Below are 25,626 nucleotides of genomic sequence, written 5' to 3'. Positions count from 1 at the left end.
CAGTAGGGGGTGTGCAAGAGATAGCTGATCGATGATTCTTTCTCATCAATGTTTCTAACTCTCTATCCCTTCCTCTCTGTAAAAAACTCAATAAAATATATTTTAGGAAAAAAAAGAAAGAAAGATAAAGAAAAAGTATAACACACACACACACCCGTCTCTCCCAGCGCTTGAGTCCAAACATTCTGAAATCCCAGGAAAGGAAAACTTCCCCCCCAACAGAGGCATCCGGTCCAACCACAGCCAGGGAGCTAACGCTCAATGTGACTCAGTTTCCCCCCAAGGAAATGGTACACAAGAGTGCCAGCTCCTAGGCCTTCCCCGGAAACCGGCCACACTTGCCTTTGCAAACACGGAGCCTCTGGTTCCCGAGAGGGAGGCGGCGGTGGAGAAAGCAGGAGACCTGACCAGGAAGGCCGGCTCTTCCTGCCGGGAATCCCTCCCAGCACTCCCTCCTGGGCCAGGTGTCGCCACAAAGAGCGCTGAGCGCTTGCCAAGTTAAGAAATTACCCGCACCTTAAAAGGAATGTTCCTGCAACGAAAAAAATAAAGCCCCAGCAGCCTTGTCTGTACATTGGGAGGGTGGGAGGGGGAGGAGGGAGGAGGGAAGTAAAAGAGACACAAATTTGAAAACAGCCTGGCTCTCGTTGGAGGGTTTGATTTCCCTTCCCTCAAGGACAGCCAGATCTCCTAGGGTTGCTGATAAAACCAAGCAGCTTCACTTTACGGCCCTCACCCAGGTCTCCGCGTCTCCCATCAATGTCCCCCACGTCCTCAGAGGCTCTCACGGCATGGAGGGTGCGCTGGTCCTGCTGGCCAGACTGGACCCTGTCCCGGGGAGCCCTGCTAGGGAGGCGCTCCCAGACACCTGGGAGCAGAGGCAGACACAGGGACACCCACCGCCCGTGTGCTGCCACAAGCCCCCTTCTGATGAAAAACTACCCTTTCAAAGGCCCACACCGCGCTCTCCCTATCCCGAAAGCTGTCACGGAGCCCTTCCCCCCCAAACTGACACCTTTCCCTTCAGAGACACGATGCAAACCCGACACCAGTGAAACAGAGACAGGGTAAGGCTCCCGAATGCATCTGACATCTCTCATGCCATGACCCGAGGCTCTTAAATCGCTTTGTAAATGCAAAAGCTCACACCTCATCGCTTTAAAGGAGGGAGTCAGGGGAAGTGTCACTTTCCCACGTTACAGGCGGTTCGTTTGAGGAACAACCCACGGAAAACCCCCTTCCGTTATCATCGGGGGTGGCGGGGGTGGGGACTCCGTCTCATTATCCTCATGTTACAGTCCGTACATCGGAGGAGCCACCCTCAGCTATAAATAAGGAGCTTGGGACACAGCCCAAGGGTGGGGGGAGGCTGAGCAATGGCCACCCTGCCATGTAGCGGGGAAAGGGCCCTAGAAGTGGGGCTGGGGGTGTTTTCTGTCCAGAACCTGCACCTGACCTTCGCCACAGCTCCAGGTCCGCAGGTCGAGAGCTCAGGGGACGTCTTTTTCCCCTGCTGCTCCGTGGTGGTCCTGAAACACCCCCCGCCCCTGTACCTTCCCGTGACCCAAGTTATCTGGCTCCAAGGATCAGCTGGAATGCACGGGTCCAGCCCCCGCTGTCTCCCACTTACCCATCTCTGTCCCCAAATACAAAACCTTGTAAAGGGGGGCCACGCCTCATCTCAGCCCACCCCTCCATGCTTCTCTAGACCAAGATGTCCTGCAGCCCCCCCCCCCCAAACACACACCCCGCTCGCTGGCCCAATCCCTTGTATCATTGGTTCACTCACAGGAGCAGGCAGGAGAGAATCCCAGCAGACCAGCTCCCCCTCCGACCCCTGCCCCAATACCTTCTGCCTCCACAGGCATGCGGATGTAGCTCGGCCTTGCAACCGGAGGGAAAACCCACCTCTCAAAGGGCAATCCTTTCTGAGGGAGAGAAAGGCAATGGGCAGTCCTGCCACAGGAGAGAAGCTGATGGTCACAGGCCAGCGGCTTAGAGCTGGAGGTACCTCATTCCTGAAGACACAAGCTCAGGGACCAGGGGCCTGGGACCTGGCCCATTGTTTTTCTAGAAAGACACTGTACCACCTCCATTCAGCCCTCCCCTTGATCCTTCTTCCTGGTTACACAAAGACAGGACCCAGGCCTCCGGATGGCCCATGTCTGAAGGCCGGAGGAACAGCGCATGTGTTGTTACTAAGTGCTGTGAACACGACAGCATGGGTAAGCAGAGCCCCCAAGGTTTCACTGGCCCCGATCTCCTGGGGTCCCGCTCTTTCCCTCCTGGGAGGGCAGGCAGCAGCATCTGAGCCACCTGCCACCCCGGGCTCTGTGCCCGAGGCAACTAGACTTCCCCCTCAAGGAAACCGGAGGGAGAGGGAGACACAGTCCTGAGAAGGAAGGGGAAAGGGTCCGTTCTGCCTGGGCACACACAGAAAGAGGGGAAGAACGACACCTGGGAAAGAGGCCAGCATCTCTCCGCCCTTGCCAGGAGCAGGGATGCACGGTCTTCATCTCAGCCCTGCACCTCCCGCCCGGATGACTGGGGATCAGAGAGGGGGAGAGAGAGCTGGCAGCCAGGGGGCTGGGCCGGGCTGGGCCCCAGGGTGTGCAGTCCATCATCACCCATCTTTTCCAAGCGCCCCGGGGAGAAGGCAGCAGGGTCCTTCTGGACGGTTCCCTTCTGCCAAGTCCTCCGCCTCCCACGAAGGAAGGTCTGTGATTTCCACTCCCAAGCACTGGCTCCCTAACTTCCAACAGACTGGCGCGCGCGCGCACACACACACACACACACACACACACACACACACCGCTTTGCCCTCCCGAGATGGCCTCGTGGGGTGCTCTCCTCCTCCCAGAGGAAGGGGGTGTCCACCTTCTGCAGCCAGAGCTCCCGGTCCGGCCCCTTCCCCTGGCACCCCCTCCGCGCCCCTTTGTGTTCCGGCGAGGAAAGTTGCCAGCGCGCACCCCCTTCCCAACACGCCCCCCTGGGCGCCCATCCCCCCGGGGAACCGAGCCCCGGCGGCGCACCGCTCCTCTGCCGCCGGCTCTCCCCTCCCGCCGGGGCGGCAGCCGCTTCGAAACCGAAAGCAAAGAGGAAGCAGCGGGACGGGGCAGCGCCCCCCGCCCGGTCTTCCCGCAAGGTCTGCCCATCCCCGCACCCGCCCGCACCGCTCCCTCGCGCCGGCCGCCCCGCGGGGCCAAAAGCCGGCCTCTCTGCGGGCATCGGGGGCACCTACCCGTGCGGGGCCGGGCCGGGGCCGGGGCCGGGGCAGGGCGAGGCCGGGCCGGGCCGGGCCGCGTGCGGGCAGGTGCGGCCGGGAGCGCCGATCGGCCGGCTGGCTCCCGCTCCTCCTCCCGCGCCCGGACCGGGGCGCTCTCCGCGCCGCCCGCTCCCCGCCCCCACGCCGGGCTGGGGCTCCCCCCGCGCCGAGTGGCCCGCCGTGCCCCCCGCCTCCCGCCGCCGGCCCCGGGCGCCGCGCCCAGTCCCGCATTGGGGGCTGGCGCCCACCGCGGGGCCCGGAGGCTGCAGCCGCCGCAGCCCGGGCCGATCGGAGCCCCCGGCGGCGGCGGCGGCACTCACCCATCGTACGGATGCGGGCAGACTGCACATGCTCGCGTCTGACAGGCGCCGGCCTCCGGCCCCGTTAACTCCTTGCTCGCCTGTCGGCCGCCGCCGGTGCGCTCCCTCGCCGGCCCCGCTGCCGCGGTTCGCAGCCGGGAGTCCGGCGGCCGCGCCCCGGGCGCCGGGAAGCGCGCCCCCCGCCGGGCCGCGGCGCAGGTGGCTGCAGCGCGGAGCTCCCGGGCCCTCAAGGCCCCTTGTGTTTGAGGTGTTGCAGGAACCCCCGGAGGAGAGCATTACCTCCCAGCTCACAGGAGGTGTGGGGACTGACTGCGTGCACAAACATCCACGGTAGGTACCCTGCAGGCCATGACCCCCTGTGTGCCAGCATTGTGTCCTGTGCAGTTCGTCCATGGAAACAGCCCCCGGCAAGGTTGTTTTCATTGGCCCCGTAGTCAAGGTGGAAAAACTGAGGTCTGTGGAAGTTAAGGCATTCATTCACCTCAGGCACATTCTGAACCTCCAATGTCCACGGTGATTTACAGCGAAGGTCAAACAAGGTATGTCTGAGGTCCATCTAGATTCTTCTGTTGGAAGGTAGAAAATACTGGATGTCATCTGGGAAGCCTGGAGATTCTGGAATGTGGACGGACGGTGGGGAATCCTGACAGAGGGCCCTGACTTTAGGCAGGCCCCTCTGGTAGGTCCTAGGTCAGAGCCTAGTTCAGGTCCTGCAAAAAAAAAAGAGCTGAGCAGGGAGTAGGAAAGCAACCCAACCCATGTCCCCACGCCAGGCCTGAGTCCTGGCACGGGGTGCTGCAGCCAAGAGAAAGGGGCGTTTTAAAAAATGTACAAGGCCTTCTGGGGTGTCCTTTTGTAAATAAGCCGTGCACAGGGGGTGCCCTTACCCAATTCTCACACAAACCCTATGTGAGCCAAGGGCCTGACCTGAGAGGTCTGATTGCCGCTTCTCTCCTAGCTGTCTCCCCGTTTTTATTGCATGCCACAGCGACAAAGAGTTCTCAGAGGTCTCGGGTGGCATGGAGTCTTCTAAGAAAAGGAACCTGAGGCTCACCCGGCTGGTCTTACCCCACTCTGGGTGAGAAGCTGGGCTGCTTTCCTACCGTCTGAACCCAGTCAGATCCTGTGTCTTCCTCTAAATGCCCGATGGGGCCGTGGGTCTTCCATCGACCTCCTGTGCCTGGTGGGGATATTCAAAGGTGCACCCCGAACTAGAGATGAGTGAGGTGGACAAGGAGTTCTAAGCCGGTCCCATTGACTCCCTTTCTAGAGCTGGCTTAGTCTTTGTTTCAATGGGGGCAGAAGGCATTCTGTCGAGTTTCTCAAACCCATGGAGGAAGTGCAGAGCAGCCATGTGGTGTCAGGGTCAAGAGCGCTTGGCTTCCCTGACTTAGTTCCTCCTCTGTAAAATGGAGACAGTATGGCCTGTTTCGTAAGTAGGTTTTCATGACTCAACAGCGTAATGCATACAAGGTTCTCAGCACCGGCCTCTGATCATAGAAATGTGTTTCCTGCTAGGATCACTCTGCAGGGAGAGGAGAGAAAGGGTCAGGCTACGGTGAGGCAGGTGAGCTGTCCCTAGAACTCTGTCGAAGAGGCAGGAGACGGCCCTCTCTCAGGAAAGTCTTGGCAAGAAGTGGCTTTAGTTAATCTAGCCGCAAAGCCCACCTGCTGAAGAAGGACCTCCCTGTGGTCTGTTGCCTTGGAGGCCCAGTTCTCCGGCTCTGGTTCTCTCTCAGCCTGTGACCAGCGGCTGGCGCGGCTCCCTCCCAGACTCTGGGAGGCAGCATTGCACAGAGGAAAGCATAATGGGCTGGAAAGGCAGAAGGTCTGAATTCAGGGTGACTGACCCACGAGGCACGGGAGGTGCAATGTCTAGTAACTACCCTATTTTGGGACCCATAAAATGTTTGACTTTCTTTTAAAGTCAGAGATAAAAATTAAACGTTGAAGTCTAGGAAAATATTTTCATATATATATTTTCATCCTTAGAAGCCAAGGTGCCAGTTACAGAACCAAAAAGAAGGAAGAGTTAGGAGCTAAGGCATCAGCCAGTCCCTACCTTGTCCAGCTCTCCCATGGATGTAACTCCATGGCCTGAGTTTGCTTCATTCCTAAATTAGGAATCATTTCTTCCTAACAAAAATGTATTCTATGTTTTGGTCAAAAGTTATACAACATGCAGTTCAAATTCAATGGCACCCCATCCACAGTCCTTTCTATCTTCCCTGAGAAGATTTCAAGTAAGATGAAGGCAGAGCAGTCTGCTACAGAATCAGACCTAAAAATGCACTGAGTGCTCCCCTGGTTTTCCACCCAATGACGGTTGCGACATGCCTTCGGTGTTGTGTGAACGAGTGAGGCGGGTGAACCTGGATGCAGGTAGGCACAGTAACGGTGGATAATGATTCAAATACAGACTCAGGTTGAAGGGCCCTGAGACAAACTAAGCCCCAACAGTTGCCAGCCCTTCCTTTGCCTTCTTGTCTTGTCAAAGCAACCTGGATTTGATTCAGACTCCACATCCTCTGCAGATAGCTTAAGGCAGTCTATTTAACCTTCGAGAGCCTACTTCCTAATCTGAACAATGGAAATAGCAATAATTACCAAGCCCAGCCCTAACCGGTTTGGCTCCGTGGATTGAGCATCGGCCTGTGGACTGAAAAGTCCCAGATTCAGTTCCTGTCAAGGGCGCGTACCTTGGTTGCAGGCACATCCCCATTAGGGGGTGTGCAGGAGGCAGCTGATCAATGTTTCTCTCTCATCGATGTTTCTAACTCTCTATCCCTCTCTCTTCCTCTCTGTAAAAAAATCAATAAAATATATATGTATTTAAAAATAACTAGGCCCATAACCGTTGCAAGCATAAGTAAGATGATTCATGTTGGGTAGTTAGCATGGTGCCAGGCACATGGACATGCTTAAAGGTCCCTGCCACAGTAGGCAGTTGATGTTAGTTCCCTTCACCAAGCAGGGAACAGAGTCTTTCAAATGTCTTCACAGTATCCACAGTGCCCTCAACGTGTTAGAATCTTAGCCATATTTTCTGAAAGACAAGCACGTTCGTACCCTTCTATGAAGTAAGCCATTCGCGAAGGGGTTGCTCTTCTCCGGGTAATTTTCTTGATGACTTTCTGTGCACTTGTTAGTGCTGACTGGTTCCCTGTGGGGTTGCCCTCTGACTGTAAGTCAGGAGCGATGTGGATGATGAGGGTGATTTCAGGGGAGGGACTGGCCCGCAGCCAAATTGGGAAGAACCTGGTAGGGAGCAAGGAAATAGGGGGCCAAGAGAGACTAAGTATAGTCTGTCCCAGATGCTAGGAAAGAGAGCAGGGAGGCATTGGAGTCAAAATCAGTCTTGAGTTTGAAATCATTTGGACCAGCTTTACAGGAGAAAGAGCTGGTGAGAGAGAACGGGGGTAGTGGGTGGGGGGAGGACTCCCGAGGGAACCCAAGCTCTTTAACAAGCATGCAGAAATCTTTCTGTTTCCCCTGGAAGTCCTCAAGAAATTTACTAACGGCGCACAAGAGCAACTCGTTTATGGATGGTTTGCCTTTTAAAAGGACAGAAAAGTTCTTCTCTTTCGAAAACTAGGGACACGGTCTTGGCAGTAAGAGTGGACTTACTGCCAAGGTAATTTGCGGGAGTCGGAAAGTGGAGGAGTATCTTTGTACGAGTGCCCTGTTTTCATCTTCATTGAATTTATTGGGGTGACACCAGTTCACAAAGCAGGTTTCAGATGCACAGTTCCACAGCACATCACTGTGTGTTCACCACTCCAAGTCAAGTCTCCTTCCATCACCACTCATCCCCTCTCTACTTTCCTCCATTTCCGCCTAACCCCCTCCCCCAGCAATCACCACTGTTGTCCGTGTCCATGAGTTTTTTCTCCTCTTATTTTTTTTCTTTCTTGCTCAATCCCTCCACCGCTACTTCATCCAGCCCTGTACCCCACCCTGACAGCTGTCAGCCTGCTCTCTTCCTAGGAATCTGTCTCTGTTTTGCTTGTTAGCTCATTTTGTTCACTAGATTTCACATGGGTGAAATCATATGGTACTTGTCTTTCTCTGACTGGCTTGTTTCACTTAGCATAATGCTCTCCAGGTCTATCCATGCTATAACAAAGGGTAATCGTTCCTTCTTCTTTATGGCTGAGTAGTATTTCATTGTATAAATGTACCATAGTTTTATTTTTATCTAATTGTCTACTGATGGACACTTCTTGAAACAGGAAGGAAAGAGGCTAAGGTGTGTGAACTAGTATCATTTAGAATTCTTTGATTGCAAGCAACAGAAGCCAGCTTTAGCTACCTTTAGTCTGAAAGGAATTTATTGGAAGCATATGATCAAGTGGCTCATGGATCTCAAGAGAATGTTGGCAAAATACACTTGAAAAGGCGAGGACCTGGACAGCTTTGGGAGCCCAGGCAACAGGAAGCATTTGAAAAGGGCTCAGGGCTCTTCTGCCAGAACAACTTCAATCTTTTTATCCCTTCTGCTCAAGTGTGAAAGAGTCAAGTTTGCCTTAGTTGAACCATGCAGCTACCAGGAAACTCTGAAAAGTGCCAGAACAGGAAAGCATGGATGGCTGAACAAAATCACTGCTTGTTCTGGGGTTGGTCTGGCACTGGAGACAGGCAGGCCAGGAATGAGGGAACCTTGGAAAGTGCAAAAGGTCATTGAGGATGTCCTTGAATGTTCACATATTGCCTCTGAGGGTTTGAAGGGAGCATCAGTGGAGGGAGGAAAGAGGAATTAGACCTGGGAGAAATGGTCAAGTTGACTAAAGCTTTATCAGGAAGGTTTGCTGTCCCTCTGTCCATGTGGGAAAGGAGTATGTACTTGCACAGAGCTCTCAGAGAATATTCCTGCCTTGGGGATATTTGAAAGTCATGTCCTCCCTCTTTTTGTAGTCATCAGAAGAAAATACAGCGGATAGGACTCTGCAGTATTCATGAACACCTTGAGCCTGGAAATGAAGACCTCACCATTCTGTGACCGTGTGAATTCATCCATAAAGCATTAAGACACTAACGTGTGTGCACGAAGACAGCCCTGGAAATTAATGCAGTTTCGTAAGGCTAGCGGCAAATTGAGGTGAGGGGTGGGGAAGGCCAATGCTTAAAGAAATTAAAGTGAAAATATGAACAAAAATGGAAACTACACTACTCCTTCCTTCTAAGTGTGGGTTTGACTGGGAAGGTTGTAAATTGGGGGAGCGGGGGGAAGGGTCGAGTTGATTATGAAACTTGGGGATCATGTGGAGAGCCACCCCCACTCCCCAGCTGCTCTCATTTCCAACTCAGCAGTCAGCCCAAGAGCTGGGCAAATTTGAAAGAATTTCTGCCCCAGAGATTAGAAACCAAACTCCAGGCTGGTCACCTCCCCTTCGTGCCTCCCTTTGCCAGGATACAAGGAGCTTAAGTCGTCTGAGGAGGGACAAAGGGGCATTGTTGAGGGGAGCCTGGTTCTGAGAGGCTTTGCAACTAATGGCTTTCCTGCCGCTATCTAAGCCCTGCTGCCCCGGGGGACACTGCGTGCCCTCCCCACTCCGCTGTATCAGTTCAAAGAGAAATTTCAGCCAGACGCAGCGATTGCAGAAGGATATCTGGGGATTTGGCAACATTAACAGGTTAAGATGCCCTATCAGGACATCTCATCCAAGTCTCAGTGCCTGGTCCCACTAGGTCCTGGGATGAGTTCGAGTGGAATAATCTTTCTCTTTGTAAATCTGAGGCAAAAGGTTTCTCCCACGGGAGCTGGCTGAGAGGCAGCCCAGCCTGGGGGTGGGGTAGGGTGTAGGTTGCGTCCCGGATAATAGGATAAAATCCGTTTCCATTCTTTTCTCCCTCCTCATCTAGGCCCTTCTGGCAGAATTCTGCCACCTTCAGGAAAGGCTGCAGAAGCCCGATGGGTGAATGCTCCCAGAGACTCTATCTTGTCTGGGGAATTTGTTTGCTCCAGTTGCCCTGTTAGTCTCAGACGCTAATTGATTAACAAGTAGGTATTTAGTGTCTTCTCTTCCCTGGTGCTGAGCCGTTGCCAAGAACTCGCTATCCAACTCAGAAACCACTAATGTGTCCTGTCCTGTACTAAGGATGAGGGTCAGACAGGTAAAAAGATTGAGAACTGCTGTAGGGAGATGGGAACAATACATGATGGTCTGACCCCGCACTCCCAGGGACTGCTTTCAAGGCTGCGCCTCCATGCTGAAGGAGGTGCATGACTGCTTGTGTTCTGTGATGGGGCTATTTCTACGTCTGGCTTTATATCTCCCACCCTCTATTTGTCAAGAAAACTCCCAGGCTTTGGCTCAGAACTGACCGGTATTTGCACATTTACACACCTCTTTCTGTTTAAAGAATCTTTGCCCCTCTTCCTTGCCCACAGCGTAGGTCAAGGTTTGCTTCCTCTTATGTCCTTCAGCAAGACACAGACGTAGGAAGGGGGCAATGCCATCTTTGGTGGATTTTTCCAAATCCGTGTGCAGTCACGTCAGGCACAGAGGACTGTAACCCCCCAGGGAGAACAGGAGATGGGTGTAGGGACAGGAAGGGCAGATGGTGGGGTTTCCACTAACACAGCAGAAGGACATGGAAGTGCTCAGTGCCCTGTCTGCAGCCGCGTGTCTGTGCTCAGAGGCATGGCTGATGAAGGGAACTGGTTGCTCAGGGCCTCGTCTCCATCCAGTAAGTGTCCTTCTGGGCGTTTCTGTGATGGAGATAACTACTATAGCATGTCCTTGAGCTTTTACTATCTCAATCCCAGTTGGTGTTCTAGGAAGACAGGGCCCAGTGGGTCCCACTCCCTGTCCTAACGGCCTCTTGCCCACTTGGAATAGAGCTGACTGATGTTCCAGATGCTAGGAATGTCAAAGGAAGGGTCAGGGGGTCTCCGATGCTGCAGTGGTGGGGTGTGGAGGAACGTGGGAGGGTGTGGGGGAATGAGAAGGGGTGTAGGGAAGGAAGACGGGCTCCAGACCTTCTCCTTGAACTCATTTACAGCCCTGCTCCCTCACAGAACCTCACAAAGTCAGGCCTCTGGACTACACCCAACTAGCTTCACCTTCCTCTTTCCTCAAAAGGAGAACATGGCTAAATGCGGCATTTCCCTTGAAGGATGTAAAATGGGTCTGGATTAGAACTAGGCCCAACTTAACTCTGTTTCCAGACTTGTGTCTGCTCCTTCAAGGCCTGGACAACGGCCAGACCACAAGAGCATGGTGTATAATAGGAATCCAGTAACGCTGTTGTGGTCACAGCTTAATTGCTCTGAAGAGGTAACAGAGATCCAGCAATGTGAGTCCCTCTTATCAGAACACTGGTTCCCCCCTACTCCTCCAGGTCTCCACTGGCCATATCCCTTCCCAAGATTTTAACCAGTTAGAGGCAGTTATTCCAAAGGAATGGCATTAAACATAAGGGATAGAAAGTTCTGAGGGCAAATTCTGACTCTTTGACGGGCAGATTGTGGCTTTATTGAGTTATTTCTCAACTTCCCTGAATTTCAATTTTCTACTTTACTGGTGAGATCAATACTTTTAAAACATTTTTAATAGCTTTCTTAGAAAAAATGATTCATACTCCTTATAAAAAATTTCTATAATATAGAAAAGGACAAAGCAGAAACTAAAAGCATTCAACCAAATTTCTATACCCAAAGATAATTGCTGTTAATATTTGGAAAAAAATACTCTACCCATATTTATATACATAGATATACATCTAGTTATGTATATACATATATACCATTTTACATAAAATAAGCCATGCTATACATACTTTTCTAGAAGTTGTTCCACTTGAAATTAAGTAAGAAATATCTTTCCATGTCACTAAATATAATTCTTCAACGTAAGTATTAATGGCTGCAAAGTATTTTATTTTCTAGATGAACCATAATAATTTACTTAGTAGGTTGAAATAAATGGATATTTAAGCTGTGTCTTTTTTTCTATTTTGTTATTGCTGCTAATAAATACTGGGGACAATATATTCCTGTCAACCATCCTCCTGCTAACACACACTGTGAGGAATATTGAATGATGTAGCTCAAGAAAGGACACAGGAATCCTAAAACCATGTCAGTGAACGCAGGGGTTTAAAGTGGAGAGCCCGAGCTGGTTTTGCTCAGTGGATAGAGCATCAGCCTATTGACTGAAGGGTTTAATTACGGTCAGGGACACATGCCTGGTTTGGTTGTGGGTTTGATCCCCAGTAGGGGGTGTGCAAGAGGCAACCTATTGATGAATCTCTCATCATTGATGCTTCTATCTCTCTCTCTCTCTCCCTCTCTCTTCCTCTCTGAAATCAATAAAAGTATGTTAAATAATAGTAATAAAATTAAGTGGAGGGCAAGGTCCTAGAAAATTTTAGTGATCCTCACCTCTATAAATGACTTCCCATCTCAGGACCATTACTGCATCTGCACAGTACTATCTCACTTGCTTCGAGTGGCAAGTGTATTTAGAGAAATTTCTTACTCTGAATATTCTGGTGGATTTATTTCAACACTAATGTTTTGTTTAGAAACAAACAAGAGTATGTTTTGTTCCAGAGAACCGGGATCTACATAGGAATGATCCTAATGCCCTGCAGGGAAATTCCTGCTTTCAGGATCAGATCATTCTAGAAGACAACCGAGAGTGTCCCCAATGGCCAGTGGGACAATGTGTAGTGTTTGGAAAAAGCAATGCCTGTCAGTTTCCTACCCTAGGAAGCTATGTTCTGCTCCATCCCGGGCTCCCTTCTTATGTACGAGGCCTGTCTGTAGACACCACCTGGTTCCTTTAGGTGGGCTCCATTCCGTAAAGGGGAAAGGACTAGTAGTGCCTCCTTTGGATGTGGCTCACAAAACTCAGAAGTTGGATATGCGGAAATTCCTTTCTGGAAAGGTACACTGCGCACACCACTTCTCTGTAAACTCCAAGGCTCACTCCCACGTGAACAAAGCGCCCCGTATGTGAGCTCCCTCACTATCTCGCGCTGAGCAGTTTGGTTCCAGCTCTACGGCCTCTCACTTAATCTGTGGCAAAGCAAAGGTGATCCTTAATCCACGGCTTGGACTTTGCCCGGAAGAGACTCTTCCAGTCCCTTGCCCATATGGCATGACTGGGTGACACGGAATAAGTGCCCAGCTGGTGGTCTGTGCATTGCTGGGGCCAGGCATCCAGAGCTGGGAAGAGGGAGGATGTTCTTTCCATCTTCCCTACTTCACCCCAGTCTTACTACGGTGAGATTTTCCAATTCCCTCTCCTAAAACTATGCAAAATTGGACAGGAACAAAGTATGCAGCGTTTAAAGCCTCCACTTTAGGCAGAGATTAAAGGCCCACTAACCACCTTCTGAGGTGACTAAAGCACGCTGTGGTCAGAGCAGAAGGGAACAGATCTGGCCCTAGGTGTGGATGGGAGCAGAAATGCTGGGGCTCAGGGCCCTTTAAGAAAACAAGCCATCCTAGGTGTCAGACCGGGGGGTACTAGACTTATCAGGGTGATCACTTAATATAAATGTCTAATCACTGTGCTGTACACCCGAAATTCATATAATACCCTCAGTCCAGCCTGCTCCCTCTCAAGTCTGGGAGCTCTCAGGGGCCGGAGGCAACCTGACGATCAGGGAAGGCAACGCCCCCATCACACCTCTGCTGCAAGCCTTGGCCAGCCCTGGTTACCTAAACCTCAGGTGGCCCTGGGCAGCTGGGCAGCCGCCATCCCTGGGCACTGCCATCTTTTGGTTGTGGGCATCACCATCTTTGAGGGTGTGACAGTCAATTAGCATATTCCCTCCTTATTGGCTATGGGCACTGCCATCTTTGTAAGAGTGTGATGGTCAATTAGCATGTTCCCTCCTTATTAGAAATTTTTCAAAGAAAAGCCACCCTGACCACTAGATGGCGCTGAGAGATAGCCTGCGATGTCCCAGCAGGTCAATGGTCATGACCAGGACTTTGATAGGGAAGACAGGTTATGTCATCTGCACTAACCCCCCTTCACAAAAAGGATCTATAGCAAAGAGAGCTCCCAACAGAATATGAGCCCTGACACTTCCAGTAAAAACCCTGAACCTGAGCATGATGATCAGAAGCACAAGATGAAGGCCTGGTTGGTCAAAGGAGATAACAGACCTATTGGTTTCACACTAAGACACTGAGGGAAGGGAGGGGCAAGAGCTGCGATGGTCACGTCCTCTGAATCTATTCAGGCATTTCCTTCTTCCCTTCTCTGTGAATCCTGGAGCACTCGTTGGTTCACTCTTGTAGCAACCGCTCAGCCTGGAAGGCACCCTGTGGAGAGATGCATGCATCCCTGACGCAGAGGAAACAGTCTCACAGCCCTACGTGCAGGTCCCCACCCCAGGCTGCAGGCCACTTCCTGTCAGGTGAAGCAGCTGCTTTCAGGAGGAGAGGCAGGGAGGCCCTCCGAGGTCTGGTTCGCCCTGGCATGAGCCACCTACTCCTCCACACTCTCCCTCCCCTGCATCCTGGCCCCCAGTGGACACTTCCCAAACATGTGTTAAATGTATGAAAGCAGAACCCTGGCTCACCAGCCCTCTCACACTGCTCGACTCTGGGACGAGCTGGTGGGAAACTCAGGCAGAACTGAGTGTGGGGGTAAAGTAGGGGTGGGCGGGAGACTTTTCTTTCTCTCAGCTCGGGTTTGTCATCCGGGGAAGAGATAATAATGACCAGCCTCTATTGAGTACTCACTAAATGCCAGTACTGAGCTTCGGTGCCAGAGCTGGGATTTGAACTCTAGAAGTAGGACCCCAGGGGCCAAACACGGTCACCTTGAGAATTCAAGTGTCTGGAACTGCTACTCACATGACACAGAAAAAGGAGCCGAGGTGCCAAACCAGCTCCCTGGTTGGTTGGCCTGGGTTTCCTTGGCTTCTCAGAAGCTGGCGTCTCTTCCCACACCGGCTCTCCCAGCTGCTTTAGAACCAGCCTGCCTCTTGGATCTGGGCCCTGCCCAGCCCTCCTGTGAGCAGCCATTGTTTGTGATGGAGATAAGACAGCTGCTTGAAAACCATGATGCTGTAATTGGTAAAATGATCTAGAATCCCAGCCAGAGAAGCCTGGATTTACCCAGTCCTCATTCTCCCAAGTTCCATCAGCTGCCAACGTAGCTGGCACACCCATGTCTCCCTCCCTGCCATCCCCTCTGCCCCTTTTTCACCTCCCGTTACTGAGCTCTCTCCCTCCCCCCTCCTCCTAGCTCTCTCCTGCTTGGGGAGCCCACAGCTGCACTGGACAAGTCATTTTCCACGGATGGATGTTGTCATTACATCAGCTCTACCCTGTGTTCCTCCACCGTTGTTGCTCTCAGAGATCACCGAGTGTTAGAGACGATGAATGACAAACCAGTCACTGCCCGGCACCCTACTGGTCCTACGGACCCTGAAAATACAAACCCATGGGCCTGCTGATCCCAACGCCCGGGGTCTGAATCCATATTCTTTTTTTTTTTTTTTTTTAATATTTTATTGATTTTTTTACAGAGAGGAAGGGAGAGAGATAGAGAGCTAGAAACGTCGATGAGAGAGTAACATTGACCAGCAGCCTCTTGCACACCCCCCACCGGGGATGTGCCCGCAACCAAGGTACATGCCCTTGACCGGAATCGAACCCGGGATCCTTCGGTCCACAGACCGACGCTCTACCAATGGGTGTCCCTAGGGTTTTATGACGTGAGGTTAGATGGAGAGTCACTGCCTACCTTCTCGTTGGAGTCCTCCTCCACCAGACCCCCCCTTCCACCCATTCTTCTGTTAGTTTCCAAGCCCCTAGTCTTTGGGCATCTTTCTAGTCCTTTACCCCATTAATACTTTCATTTAATAACACTTACCAGGTGCCCATCATATGCCAGACACTAGGGCAGACCCTTTATCGCCACCTTCACAGCCATCCTGCAAGGAAAGAATTCTGTTTCCTGCTTTACACATGAACAACACCCTCCCCCCAACCTCCCCCGCCCCCGCCCCCATCATCCACCTGGCTCTCTGGCTCCAGAGCCCACAGCTGCCCGAACAGATCCTTCGCAGTGATATGTGTGGTCATTACATCTGTTCTTCCCCATGATCCCTGCCGGGAAAAGCCAGGATGATCCAACAGCAGGCGCGCCTGGTTCGGAAGCCTGTGCCCTGAGCTTATTGGTCACAGTGTTTCTTCACCCGGTGTCTGGGAAATGGTAAATATCTGTTCATGAGCAACCGAAGGAATAAGGGAAAGAAGAGTCCATGCTCAAAGTTAGGACATCTCTCCCTCCCCCAACATACACACACATACACACACACTCACACACACAGAATCCTGCCTCTGGGCCACCTCGTTTGCTTCCCACCCTGCACCCTGCACTTGGCATGTCTGACCACCGCCCTCCCAGTCCCACTTGGGTGGGGACTCTGAGCCTCGCTGAGCGGTTGCCTGGCTGCTTCCAGAGAATCAGCAGAACTAGCCTCCTGACTCCTCTGTAACTGGGGCTCCCAAGCTTTGCCCCTCGCTCCGGGCAGAGGGCTGGACCAGGACTGACCAGGGCTCCTTCTTCTCTTTCCTCTCTCTCTTTCCCTCGACTCTCTTTCCAACAGCAACAGCACCAGGCCCTGAGGACAGAGGAAGGGGTGCTTCATTTAGGGGGGCCTCCGTGAGTCAGGAGGGGTCTCTTTGGGGCCTAGAGCCCAGTTCAGAGAAAACAAACGGGGTTGGGACGTGGGGTCCCTAGAAAGGCCAGGACATGGGGGAAAACGAATTGGCAAACAAACATGTCCCCAGTCCTCCCAGTTCTTTTTGTCTCTCGGGCCATCTTGCTTATCTATGGCAATCTTATAACAAAGAGAGCGCCTTGGGAACAGATACCACCTCTGACGCAATAGAGCAGCTATCTGGAAACCTAGTAGAGTAGCTGGTAAACATTAATCCTCCAGCAAATATTTGTTCAAGGAGAAACAAAAGCTACCCTTTCTACAGAACTTGCTACTGTACCAGGCATTCTATTATCTCATTGAATGCTTTCAGCAACCCTAACAGTTAAGAATTACTGTCACCATTTTACAAAGAAGAAATGAACGCAGAAAGCATTTATGCAAGCCCCCTCGTCCCTCCCTCCCCCCACCCCCCATTACATCAGCACGGAAATGGTAAAGCTGGGATTGAACTGAGGTCTGGCCAGTTTCAAGGTCCCATTCTTTCCAACGGTGCTGCCGAGGGAACCAGGCGCAGAACCAGTGATGTATCCAGTCCAAACCACTGGCGTGTGTATATACCCGACTCCCCGCTCAGCCCTGGAGTGGTTGGTTAGGTAGCTTCTGAAGCACTCTCATCAGGAATCCATACTCTGGAGGGTGGTTACATAAACACTTCAACCGTCATCCAGCTCTACCCAGCGGGCTGAATGTGCTTGAGGGATGCTAGAAACAATCCTCTGTTGGTGAAATAAGTGGTTTTCAAACTATGGAGATAGCCAGGAAGATGACTTGGGCCCTCGCATGAATGATGTGCACAAACCAGACAGGCCAACTCTCCGGCTCCCTTGAGGATTGTGGGGCTTTTTGTGCCTGCCTGTTAATAAATGTTTGTATATTTGTCAGACTTCGGCCTCGGCTGTTTTTAATATCCTACCTGTAGGAAGGGACAAATGGCCTCCACTCACCTCTCATCTCCAGTGGCTGCAAATATATGAGCTTGAATTTCAGGTTCAATCAATCCAGGTCAGGGCGCGGACAGGAAGCAAACTAATCGATGTTTCTCTCTCACATCCATGTTTCTCTCTCTCTAAAATCTGTAACATCAGCCCTAGCTGGCTTGGCTCAGTGGATAGAGCATCAGCCTGTGGACTAAAAGGTCCCAAGTTCAATTCCGGCCAAAGGCACCTGCCCAGGTTGCAGACTTCATCCCCAGTAAAGGGGCATACAGGAGGCAGCTGATCAATGATTCTCACTCATCATTGATGCTTTATATTTCTCTCCCTTTCCCTTCCTCTCTGAAATCAATTTTAAAAAAAAAATTTTTTAAAAAGAGGAATGTTTCACTCTCTGACCAATAAAAGGATTTTTTTTTTTTAAATCATATTCTTGGGTGAGGACTAAAAAAAGAAAAGAGCTTGACAACTGCCAAAGGGCCACATTGGCCCAGTCCTGTTCACAATGAGTGCTATCCAGGCCTCATCCTCCCCTCAGAAGAGAGGAGGCCCTCGGTTTCAATGACCCAAGTGACCCTTGGACTCTGGGCACATGGTGGCTTTCTTCCTCTCTCTCTGCTGTAAGGCCACTTACAAGAAGCTAACACCAAGTGGAACGAGCTGTAGGTGTGGTGGGTACCATTTCTCCAAGGATCCTTGCAAGGGTCTGGGGGTCAGAGCCTTCCCAGCAGGCTTCCCAGGCCCCTGGCTCCCTCAGCCCTTCCTGCTCTCCTCCCTCTCCCACTACAGCACCAGCCCAAGATGGGGCCCAAGATGGCTTTTTCTTCACTTCAGTTTTACAAAGTCCCCCTCTGCTGTGGTAACTCCCTCACAATCCTGCCTTTTCCTCCTGCTCCCAAATCCTCTGACCTGAAGGTAGCTGGGCTGACGAAGTCATTTCTCCCTTTACAACAAGTCATACGGAGCCAGGAAGCAAGGAGATGGTTCATCCAAGCTCAGAGTTGGGCATTGAGGGGCGCACCTGGGAGAACTTAAAAGTCAGCTACCATAAATGAGGGGGGAGGAGGGGAGAGGGGGACATAGGTGTCAGTCAGCTGATGTCATTGTCTGGCCACAATTTGACTCTCAGCCTCAGTTCCAGGCAGGGCCATATGGAAAGTGCCATAAGACAGAAAGACCACAGGAAAAGGACAGTGACTCAGTCATCCCAACCCTGAATCTCAGGTTTCAGTTGGGGTACGCCAGCCTAGAGGTCATAGGGATTCATTCCTGAGGTGGGGTGTAGTGGGGTGGGGTGGGGTGGGGTGGGGTGGGGTGGTTCAGGGTGATATAGGAGCCAGGTCTCATGGGAGTCAGAACAGCTGCCTCTGCTGACTGTTAGAGAGGACACCAGAAACCCAACCAGAGTTGCAAGAGGTGGGGAAGTTGCGGGGATGAGCCTATTTTCTTCTAACCATCCATTCACTCTGGTGAGTAGTAGGTAGGAACTGATAAAAATAAATAGAAGAGCCCTAACCGACTTGGCTCAGTGGATAGAGCGTTGGCCTGCAGACTGAAGGGTCCCAGGTTCGATTCCTGTCAAGGGCATGTACCTTGGTTGTGGGCACATCCCCAGTAGAAAGTGTGTAGGAGGCAGCTGATCGATGTTCCTCTCCCATCGATGTTTCTAATGCTCTATCCCTCTCCCCTCCTCTCTGTAAAAAATCAATAAAATATATTTTAAAAAATAGAAGAGCTATGAAACTTCAGCTATGAAGAACATTATTGGGACAACTGGGGACATTAGAATATGTCCTGCATCGAACATGACAATATTGCATCAGTGTTAAATATTCTAAGTGTGATATTAGGGTGTTCACCCTTGTTCTTAGGAAGGTACATACTAAATATTCATGAGTAAAAGATCGAAAAATTGTGTAAAAAGGGGGATAAAAAGGTATGAAAAAAAGGAGATAAAGTTGTGTACAACTATCAAATAGATGAGAGACAAAGAGGGAAAAAGACAAAGTGGTAGAATGTCAACAATTGGTAAATCTAGGTGCAGAATATATGGGTAATTGTTTGTTAACTTCTGTAGGTTTGAAAATTTCAGAATAAAAGTTGGGAGGAAAGTTTGAGGGGGAAAAAAATAGCTATCGCTTATTGAACAATAATTGGACCCCAGAATTTATGTAACTTTTTCATCTGATATAATTCAGAGAGAGACATTACCATTCTCATATTAAAGTTAAGGAAACTGGGTCCCAAAGAGGCTAAGGAACTTGCCAAGTTTACAGAGCCTGGATTGAGACAGACCTCAAAGCAGGGGGCAGTCACACAGAGGAGTGTGGTTAGGGAACTAACCTCTAACGCTTTCTTGCGCCTTTCTGTGCGTTAGCAATTTTCTAAAACTGTCCGTGCACATTTACTCATTTAAAACTCATTTAATGCTCCCTTCCTAAAAGCTATGTTCTTTGTGAAAAATCACTTCCTTGGGGGCGGGGTGAGGGGGGGTGGTGGTGGTGGCAGGGAATGAAGGGCCAGTCACACACATATTGACAGAAGTGAAGGTTGGTGCAGTCTCCTTTGAGAGTAAGTTGGCAGCACCTGTTGGAATTTAAAATTCCCATTGTGTTAGAGCCAGTAATACCACTTCTAGGTATTAAACCATAAAGATACAAGAAGTATGTGCAGCCGAAACCGGTTTGGCTCAGTGGTAGAGCGTCGGTCTGTGGACTGAAAGGTCCCGGGTTCGATTCCAGTCAAGGGCATGTACATTGGTTGCGGGCACATCCCCGGTAGGGGGTGTGCAAGAGGCAGCTGGTCGATGTTTCTCTCTCATCAATGTTTCTAGCTCTCTATCCCTCTCTCCTCCTCTCTGTAAAAAATTAATAAAAAATACATATTTTTTTTAAAAAAAGAAGTATGTGCAAAGACAGTCCTTGCAGCAAGATATATAATAGCCAGAGATTGAAATCATCCTAAATATCCATCATTAAGAATATTAGGGGACCATTAAAAATAAGGCATCTCTAATTGGGCTGATAAGTCACACTCAGAGTCAACAAATGGTAATGTCAAGGGAAAAAAAGCAAGGGACATTTCCTAGTGTTGAAAGGATATGAATACATATGCATTTATGAATACATGAATACTTATGCATGAATAAATATAATCTTGAAAGGATACACACAAAACTAATGATGGCCCTGGCCGGTGTAGTTCAGTGATTAGAAAGTGACCCGCATACCAAAGGGTCTCGGGTTCAATTCTGGTCAAGGGCACATACCTGGGTTGCAGGTTCCATCCTTAGACCAGACAGAACCAATCAATGTGTCTCTCTCACATCAGTGTTCTCTCTCTTTCCCTCTCCTCCCACTCTTTCTAAAGATCAATGGGAAAAATATTCCCAGAAGATTAATTAAAAAAATATACCAATAAGTACAACCAATGGACACAAAACTCTGGGGAGGGTGGGTATGTATGGGGGGGGGGGGAATGGTAAAATATGTACATAGATAATTTATTAAAAAATAAAAATAAATAAAAAATAAGAAAATATACCAACTTTACAAAAATAGTTGTATTTGGGGATGAGTGATGTGGGGGCAATGGACAGGGTGGGAGGAAGACTTTCATTGTGAGCCCTTTGTATTACCTGAAATTTATACAATTCAAAGTGAATGAATCTACGAATGAAAGAATCTCCCTTACAAATGGCAGATGACTTGCTTCTGGGCTTCCGTAGGCAATTTCCAGAGTGTTGAAGGGGACGGGAGAGGCCAGCGTCCCAGACTATGAATCTATTTGCAAGTTCAGCCCCAGGGGTCCAATTGGCCCAGTTGAACTTGCCCCCTTGGCCACCTGAACTACTGGGACCATCTTTTCATAATGTCTGGGCTCTCAAAACTGTGCCTGAGAATCACCTGGGGAAACGTGTTCGCCGGGCAATTTGCCAGCTTGCCTCCAGAGATTCAGATTCAAACCTGGGCTGGAGCCAGGGATCCTTCACCACCACCTGGACTGAGTCTTTTTAAAGCCCCTTTGGAGCATCCGGTCCTGGTGGTGTTTGCCTCTGTTCATTCCTTGGGGGAGGAAAGTTTTCACCCCATTCCCACCTACCCTAAAATTGAGTGATCCACCCCCCCTCCCCAACCCACCCCCCTTGTAGGATTATAATGGTGTGAGCTGAGGGACTCTAAACCCTTGAAGAACCAGGGTGCCCTGAAGAAACTGCCACAGGCAGTGCCCGCTTTGCCCTTCTGCCTCCTGGGCCGGCTCCTTTAAATAAGTCACTACATGCATCTATACATACACTAGCACATACAGAAGCAGGCAAGTTACCCTGGCCTGCGGTGGCTTTTTTTTTTTTTTTTTTTTCCTCTCTCTTTCTTTTCTTTCCAGCTTACAAGTCAGAACCTTGGTCCCGTGGGGCAGATTGTTTGCAATTAGAACTTGGGCTTCCACATCCGGGCGTAAAGGTTTTCGCAGGTCTCCAGGCACCGGCTGGAGCCTCCTTTGGTGGCGGTGCGCGGGGTCTGGTCTTGCGCCCACGCTTCCTGCGGGGGTCCCGCGCTTGGGGGGCGCAGGCCCGACCCAGGGACGCCCTCGTGGCAGCGGGCGGCGGCCTCGGCAGGGAGCTGGGGGACGGGGATCGGGAGAGCCCCCCGCCCGCGGGCCCCGCCGCCGGGACGGGACGGGACGGGACGGGCGGCGCGGAGAGGTGGGAGCGGAGCTGCTGAGGTCACTTCCTGTCCGCGGCCGCCGGGCCGCCGGCGCTCAGCCTCCCAGCGGCGGGCGGGGCGGAGGGGGCGCGGCGGAGCGCTGAATGGGGCGCGGGGAGGTGCGGCTCGCCTCGCCTCGCCTCGCCTCGCCTTTGTGCGGCCGGCCCGCGGGCACCCCTCCCGGGCCCGGCCTCTCCCGCCCCGCCCACCCCGACCCCTGCTGCCGAGGAGCGGAGACCCGGCGGCCGCGGCGGACCGGAGCGGCGCGAGGTCAGCGGCGGGCGCGGCGGGGGGCGCGCGGCGGGGACCCCCGGGGTGAGCGGCCCCGCGCGCCCCCGCGGGCGGGGACGGGGACGGGCGGAGGGGAGGTGCGCGGGCCCCGAGGGCGTTCGCGGGGCGGGGGACCGGCTGCCCGCGGCGGCCGGAGGGCGGTCCTGGAGCAGGTGCCTCTCCACCTGGAGCCCAGCGCCCGGGCGCCGGGAGCGCGGAGCCCGCGGGGCCGGCTCGGGGACGCACCGAGAGGCGAGGGGCAGGCTTTCTGGGGGGGACCCGGGGTGTGGGGCCGGCTGGATCCAGTTGCTCCCGGGAGGGGCCCTCGGATCGGAGCGTCCTTTTGCAGGCTTTCCGCCGCGCTGCCTGTGCTCTGTCCCTCCCTCTACTCTGCCCACCTCCTCTCAGGGTTTCTTTCCTCTGCTGTGATTTCTCCGTGGTTCTCTCAGGGCTCCCGGAGGCTGGTCAGCCGTGCAGGAAAGAAAACAAGCTGGGAGTCCAGTGACACCCAGAGACATGGGGACCAGGGGGCCTCCATGGGGGGCGGCAGAGGCGTGGAGACCCTCATCTGAGAGTAGAAGCCGCTCTCTGTGGACTCTCCACGCCAGGACATCTCCATAGCGTTTGCTAGGAATCCACCTCATAAAATAAAAAAACTCTTCCAGACGCAGAGCCGTAGATCCAGCTAAAACTTCTGCTCGAAAGATCATTTTAATATCAATATCAATGGAAAAGTCAGGGGTTCCTTCATCAGACTTTTTGGGACTATCTGATACAGGCCAGACACTGTATATGGTAGCATCACTTAATACTGTATAAAACATCGATGCCCGTGTTTCTACATAGTATTATCTCCATTTTACAAAAGAGGAAACACCCATTAAAATTATTTGTCCAAGTTGATATAACTAACAAGTGGAAGAGGCCAGACCCAAACCCAAGCCTCTTCAATTCCAAGGGGTTTGGGCCACAGTCCAGTCACCCTCCCTCCAGTAGGCTGTTGGGGGGGGGCGAGGGGGGGGGCCGGAGATGGCCTGCTCGGAGCTGGGTTACAGTGGGGTGCACCCTGTGCTCCCCAACTCATTAACACTAGCAGCTGAGGAGATGTGATGCCGCTGCCCTCTCCAGGAATCACCGGCCCAGAGGGAGAAGTTTGTACCTTCCACTCTACTCCTCGTCCTAGTCCCTTCCTGTCTCCGTGAGGCGGGAATCCGTGTGCACAGTGCCTTCTGCGTGCTGATGGCAGGGGCCTCGTGCTCCTGACCCAGGTGACTCCACAGCAGCCTGGCTTCTAGGCCACCAGCCCGCAAGCTCAGGCCAGCCCAGCAGAGCCCTCTCTCCCTCCCTTCCGTCAAAAACTAATTCACAACCGCCCCCTCCCCTCCTCTGTGGAGAAATGGGCACTTTTTGTTGGCTGGAGTATGAATTAGAATAGCTTGAAAGGAGGGCGATTCAAAGTATTTGGCCATTTAAAAATGTAAATTACTTAACCATGCAAGTCCATTTCTAAGACTTTATCCTGTTATATTCTTGATGTGTATACTCATTGAATATTCATCGAAGCATTGTTTATTTTAACAAAAGGTTTCAAACAATACAGTCATGCACCACCTAACGATGGGGGTATGTTTTTCTTTGTGTTTTTTTTTTTTTTTAAATATGTTTTATTGATTTTTTTACAGAGGAAGGGAGAGGGATAGAGTTAGAAACATTGAGGAGAGAGAAACATCAATCAGCTGCTTCCTGCAGACCCCCGACTGGGGATGTGCGGGTACATGCCCTTGACCTTTCAGTCCGCAGGCCAATGCTCTATCCACTGACCCACCCTGGCCAGGGTGATGGGGGGTACGTTTTGATAAATGCAGCAGTTGGTGAGTTTGGTGATTTTCCGATTTCTTTGTGTGCAGAGTGCACTTAAACAAAAATAGGTGGTAAGCTTACTACACACTATTGCTCCTAGATTCGTGGTCAGCAAACTGCGGCTCGAGAGCCACATGTGGCTCTTAGGCCCCTTGAGTGTGGCTCTTCCACAAAAATACCACGGCCTGGGCTAGTCTATTTTGAAGAAGTGGCATTAGAAGAAGTTTAAGTTTAAAAAATGTGGCTCTCAAAAGAAATTTCAATCGTTGTACTGTTGATACTTGGCTCTGTTGACTAATGAGTTTGCTGACCCCTGTCCTAGGTTATATATAAGTCTGGACAGCATGTGACTATATAAAACATGAGATTAAGTCAATCACAAGACCAAGTGAGGCCATGAAGAGACTTTAATAAGTAGAAAGAGTACAGTCTGAAATAGCAATAAAACTGTATTGTGTAGTAAATACATAAACCGGTAGCATAGTTATCACCCAGTTTGATGGACTGTACGTGATTGTATGAGCTGCACTTTTCTGTGATTGGCAGTGCCGTGGGTTTATTTACCTCAGCTTCACTGCAAACACATGAGTCATGTGCGGGAAGACGACAGTGACGTACCTAAGGAGAGGAATTTTTCAGCTCCATTATCTTTTGAGAACCGTGGTGCATGCACTTCATCCCTAACTGAAGCGTTGTTAGGTGGCACATATCTGTAAGATCATGTAGTAGCCACACAATAGAATACAATAAAGCTGTTAAAAAGCATGGAGGGGAAATGTGTATTGATATAGGAAGAGGTGTGTATTAATACACGAAGATCTCTAGGTTATATTAAATTCAGTATGTGTGTGTGTGTGTGTGTGCATACAACATATACGTGAATGCTTGTTTATACACCGACTATCTCTGAAAGACACAGAAACCCATCACAGTGGTTGCCTCTGAGGAGAACTGTGAATGAAGTACAGGGTTAGGAAGAAATCTTACTTTTCATCATTTACCTTTTTGGTTCCGCATTCAAAAATAAAGAGATAAAGTCATTTTTTAAAAAATCCCCTGACCTCTTCCAGATGGATCTGGTGATACACCGGAGGGCCCATCTCATATGCCCAGGGCCCAGTGGGCTTGCCTTTGTTTGTTGATTTATTGAGTGCTTCCTGGGTGCCAGGCTGCAGTGATATTTCCTTTAGTTCTCAAAAACACCGGCAGAAGGTGGTCTGTGAAATGGCCAACTCTGTATGGTTCAACCTAATAGTATTAGCCTCTATTGCAAGTGTTATTACCCTAAATTTCAAAAGGGAACTGAGGCTCAGAGAAGTTGAGCACGTGATTTAAGGTCACAGGAGTAGTGAGTGCTGAGCCAGTATTCAAACCAAGGCCTGTGTGGCGCCAGAACCCGGGATCTTTTTTTTTTTTTTTTTTTTTTTTTTTTTAATATATTTTATTGATTTTTTACAGAGAGGAAGGGAGAGAGATAGAGAGCCAGAAACGTCGATGAGAGAGAAACATCGACCAGCTGCCTCCTGCACACCCCCCACTGGGGATGTGCCCGCAACCAACATACATGCCCTTGA

The 25,626-nt window shown here is 51.1% G+C and overlaps 2 protein-coding genes across 7 annotated transcripts in view; one reads left to right on the top strand and one right to left on the bottom strand.

The window, feature by feature from the left end:
- The window catches only part of TMEM229B (transmembrane protein 229B), a 40,721-nt gene extending 37,000 nt beyond the window's left edge, over positions 1–3,721 (bottom strand). Inside the window, exon 1 of one of the 4 annotated variants that reach the window (XM_084867296.1) lies at positions 3,586–3,721. The gene's annotated coding sequence lies outside the window, so the exon portion shown is untranslated. Of the gene's footprint in view, positions 1–1,908; positions 1,930–3,241; positions 3,462–3,585 lie in introns of those variants that run through there. The other 3 variants (XM_084867301.1, XM_084867295.1, XM_084867298.1) reach the window with 3 other exon arrangements.
- A 142-nt stretch (positions 3,722–3,863) lies between these two features.
- PLEKHH1 (pleckstrin homology, MyTH4 and FERM domain containing H1) overlaps positions 3,864–25,626 on the top strand; it is a 71,310-nt gene continuing 49,547 nt past the window's right edge. The window contains exon 1 of one of the 3 annotated variants that reach the window (XM_084866314.1): positions 3,864–3,915. Coding sequence is in view for 2 of the 3 variants with exons in the window: in XM_084866312.1 (XP_084722438.1) it covers positions 22,027–22,237 (211 nt within the window). In the remaining variant the exon portion in view is untranslated. Of the gene's footprint in view, positions 3,916–21,974; positions 22,238–25,626 lie in introns of those variants that run through there. The other 2 variants (XM_084866313.1, XM_084866312.1) reach the window with 2 other exon arrangements.

The sequence above is a fragment of the Pipistrellus hanaki genome, assembly GCF_964339955.1.
Source record: "Pipistrellus hanaki genome assembly, chromosome: 1".
NCBI classification, from domain to species: Eukaryota; Metazoa; Chordata; class Mammalia; order Chiroptera; family Vespertilionidae; genus Pipistrellus; species Pipistrellus hanaki.
Note: the sequence above shows the minus strand (reverse complement) of the source record. Positions and strands in the feature narration are given on the sequence as shown.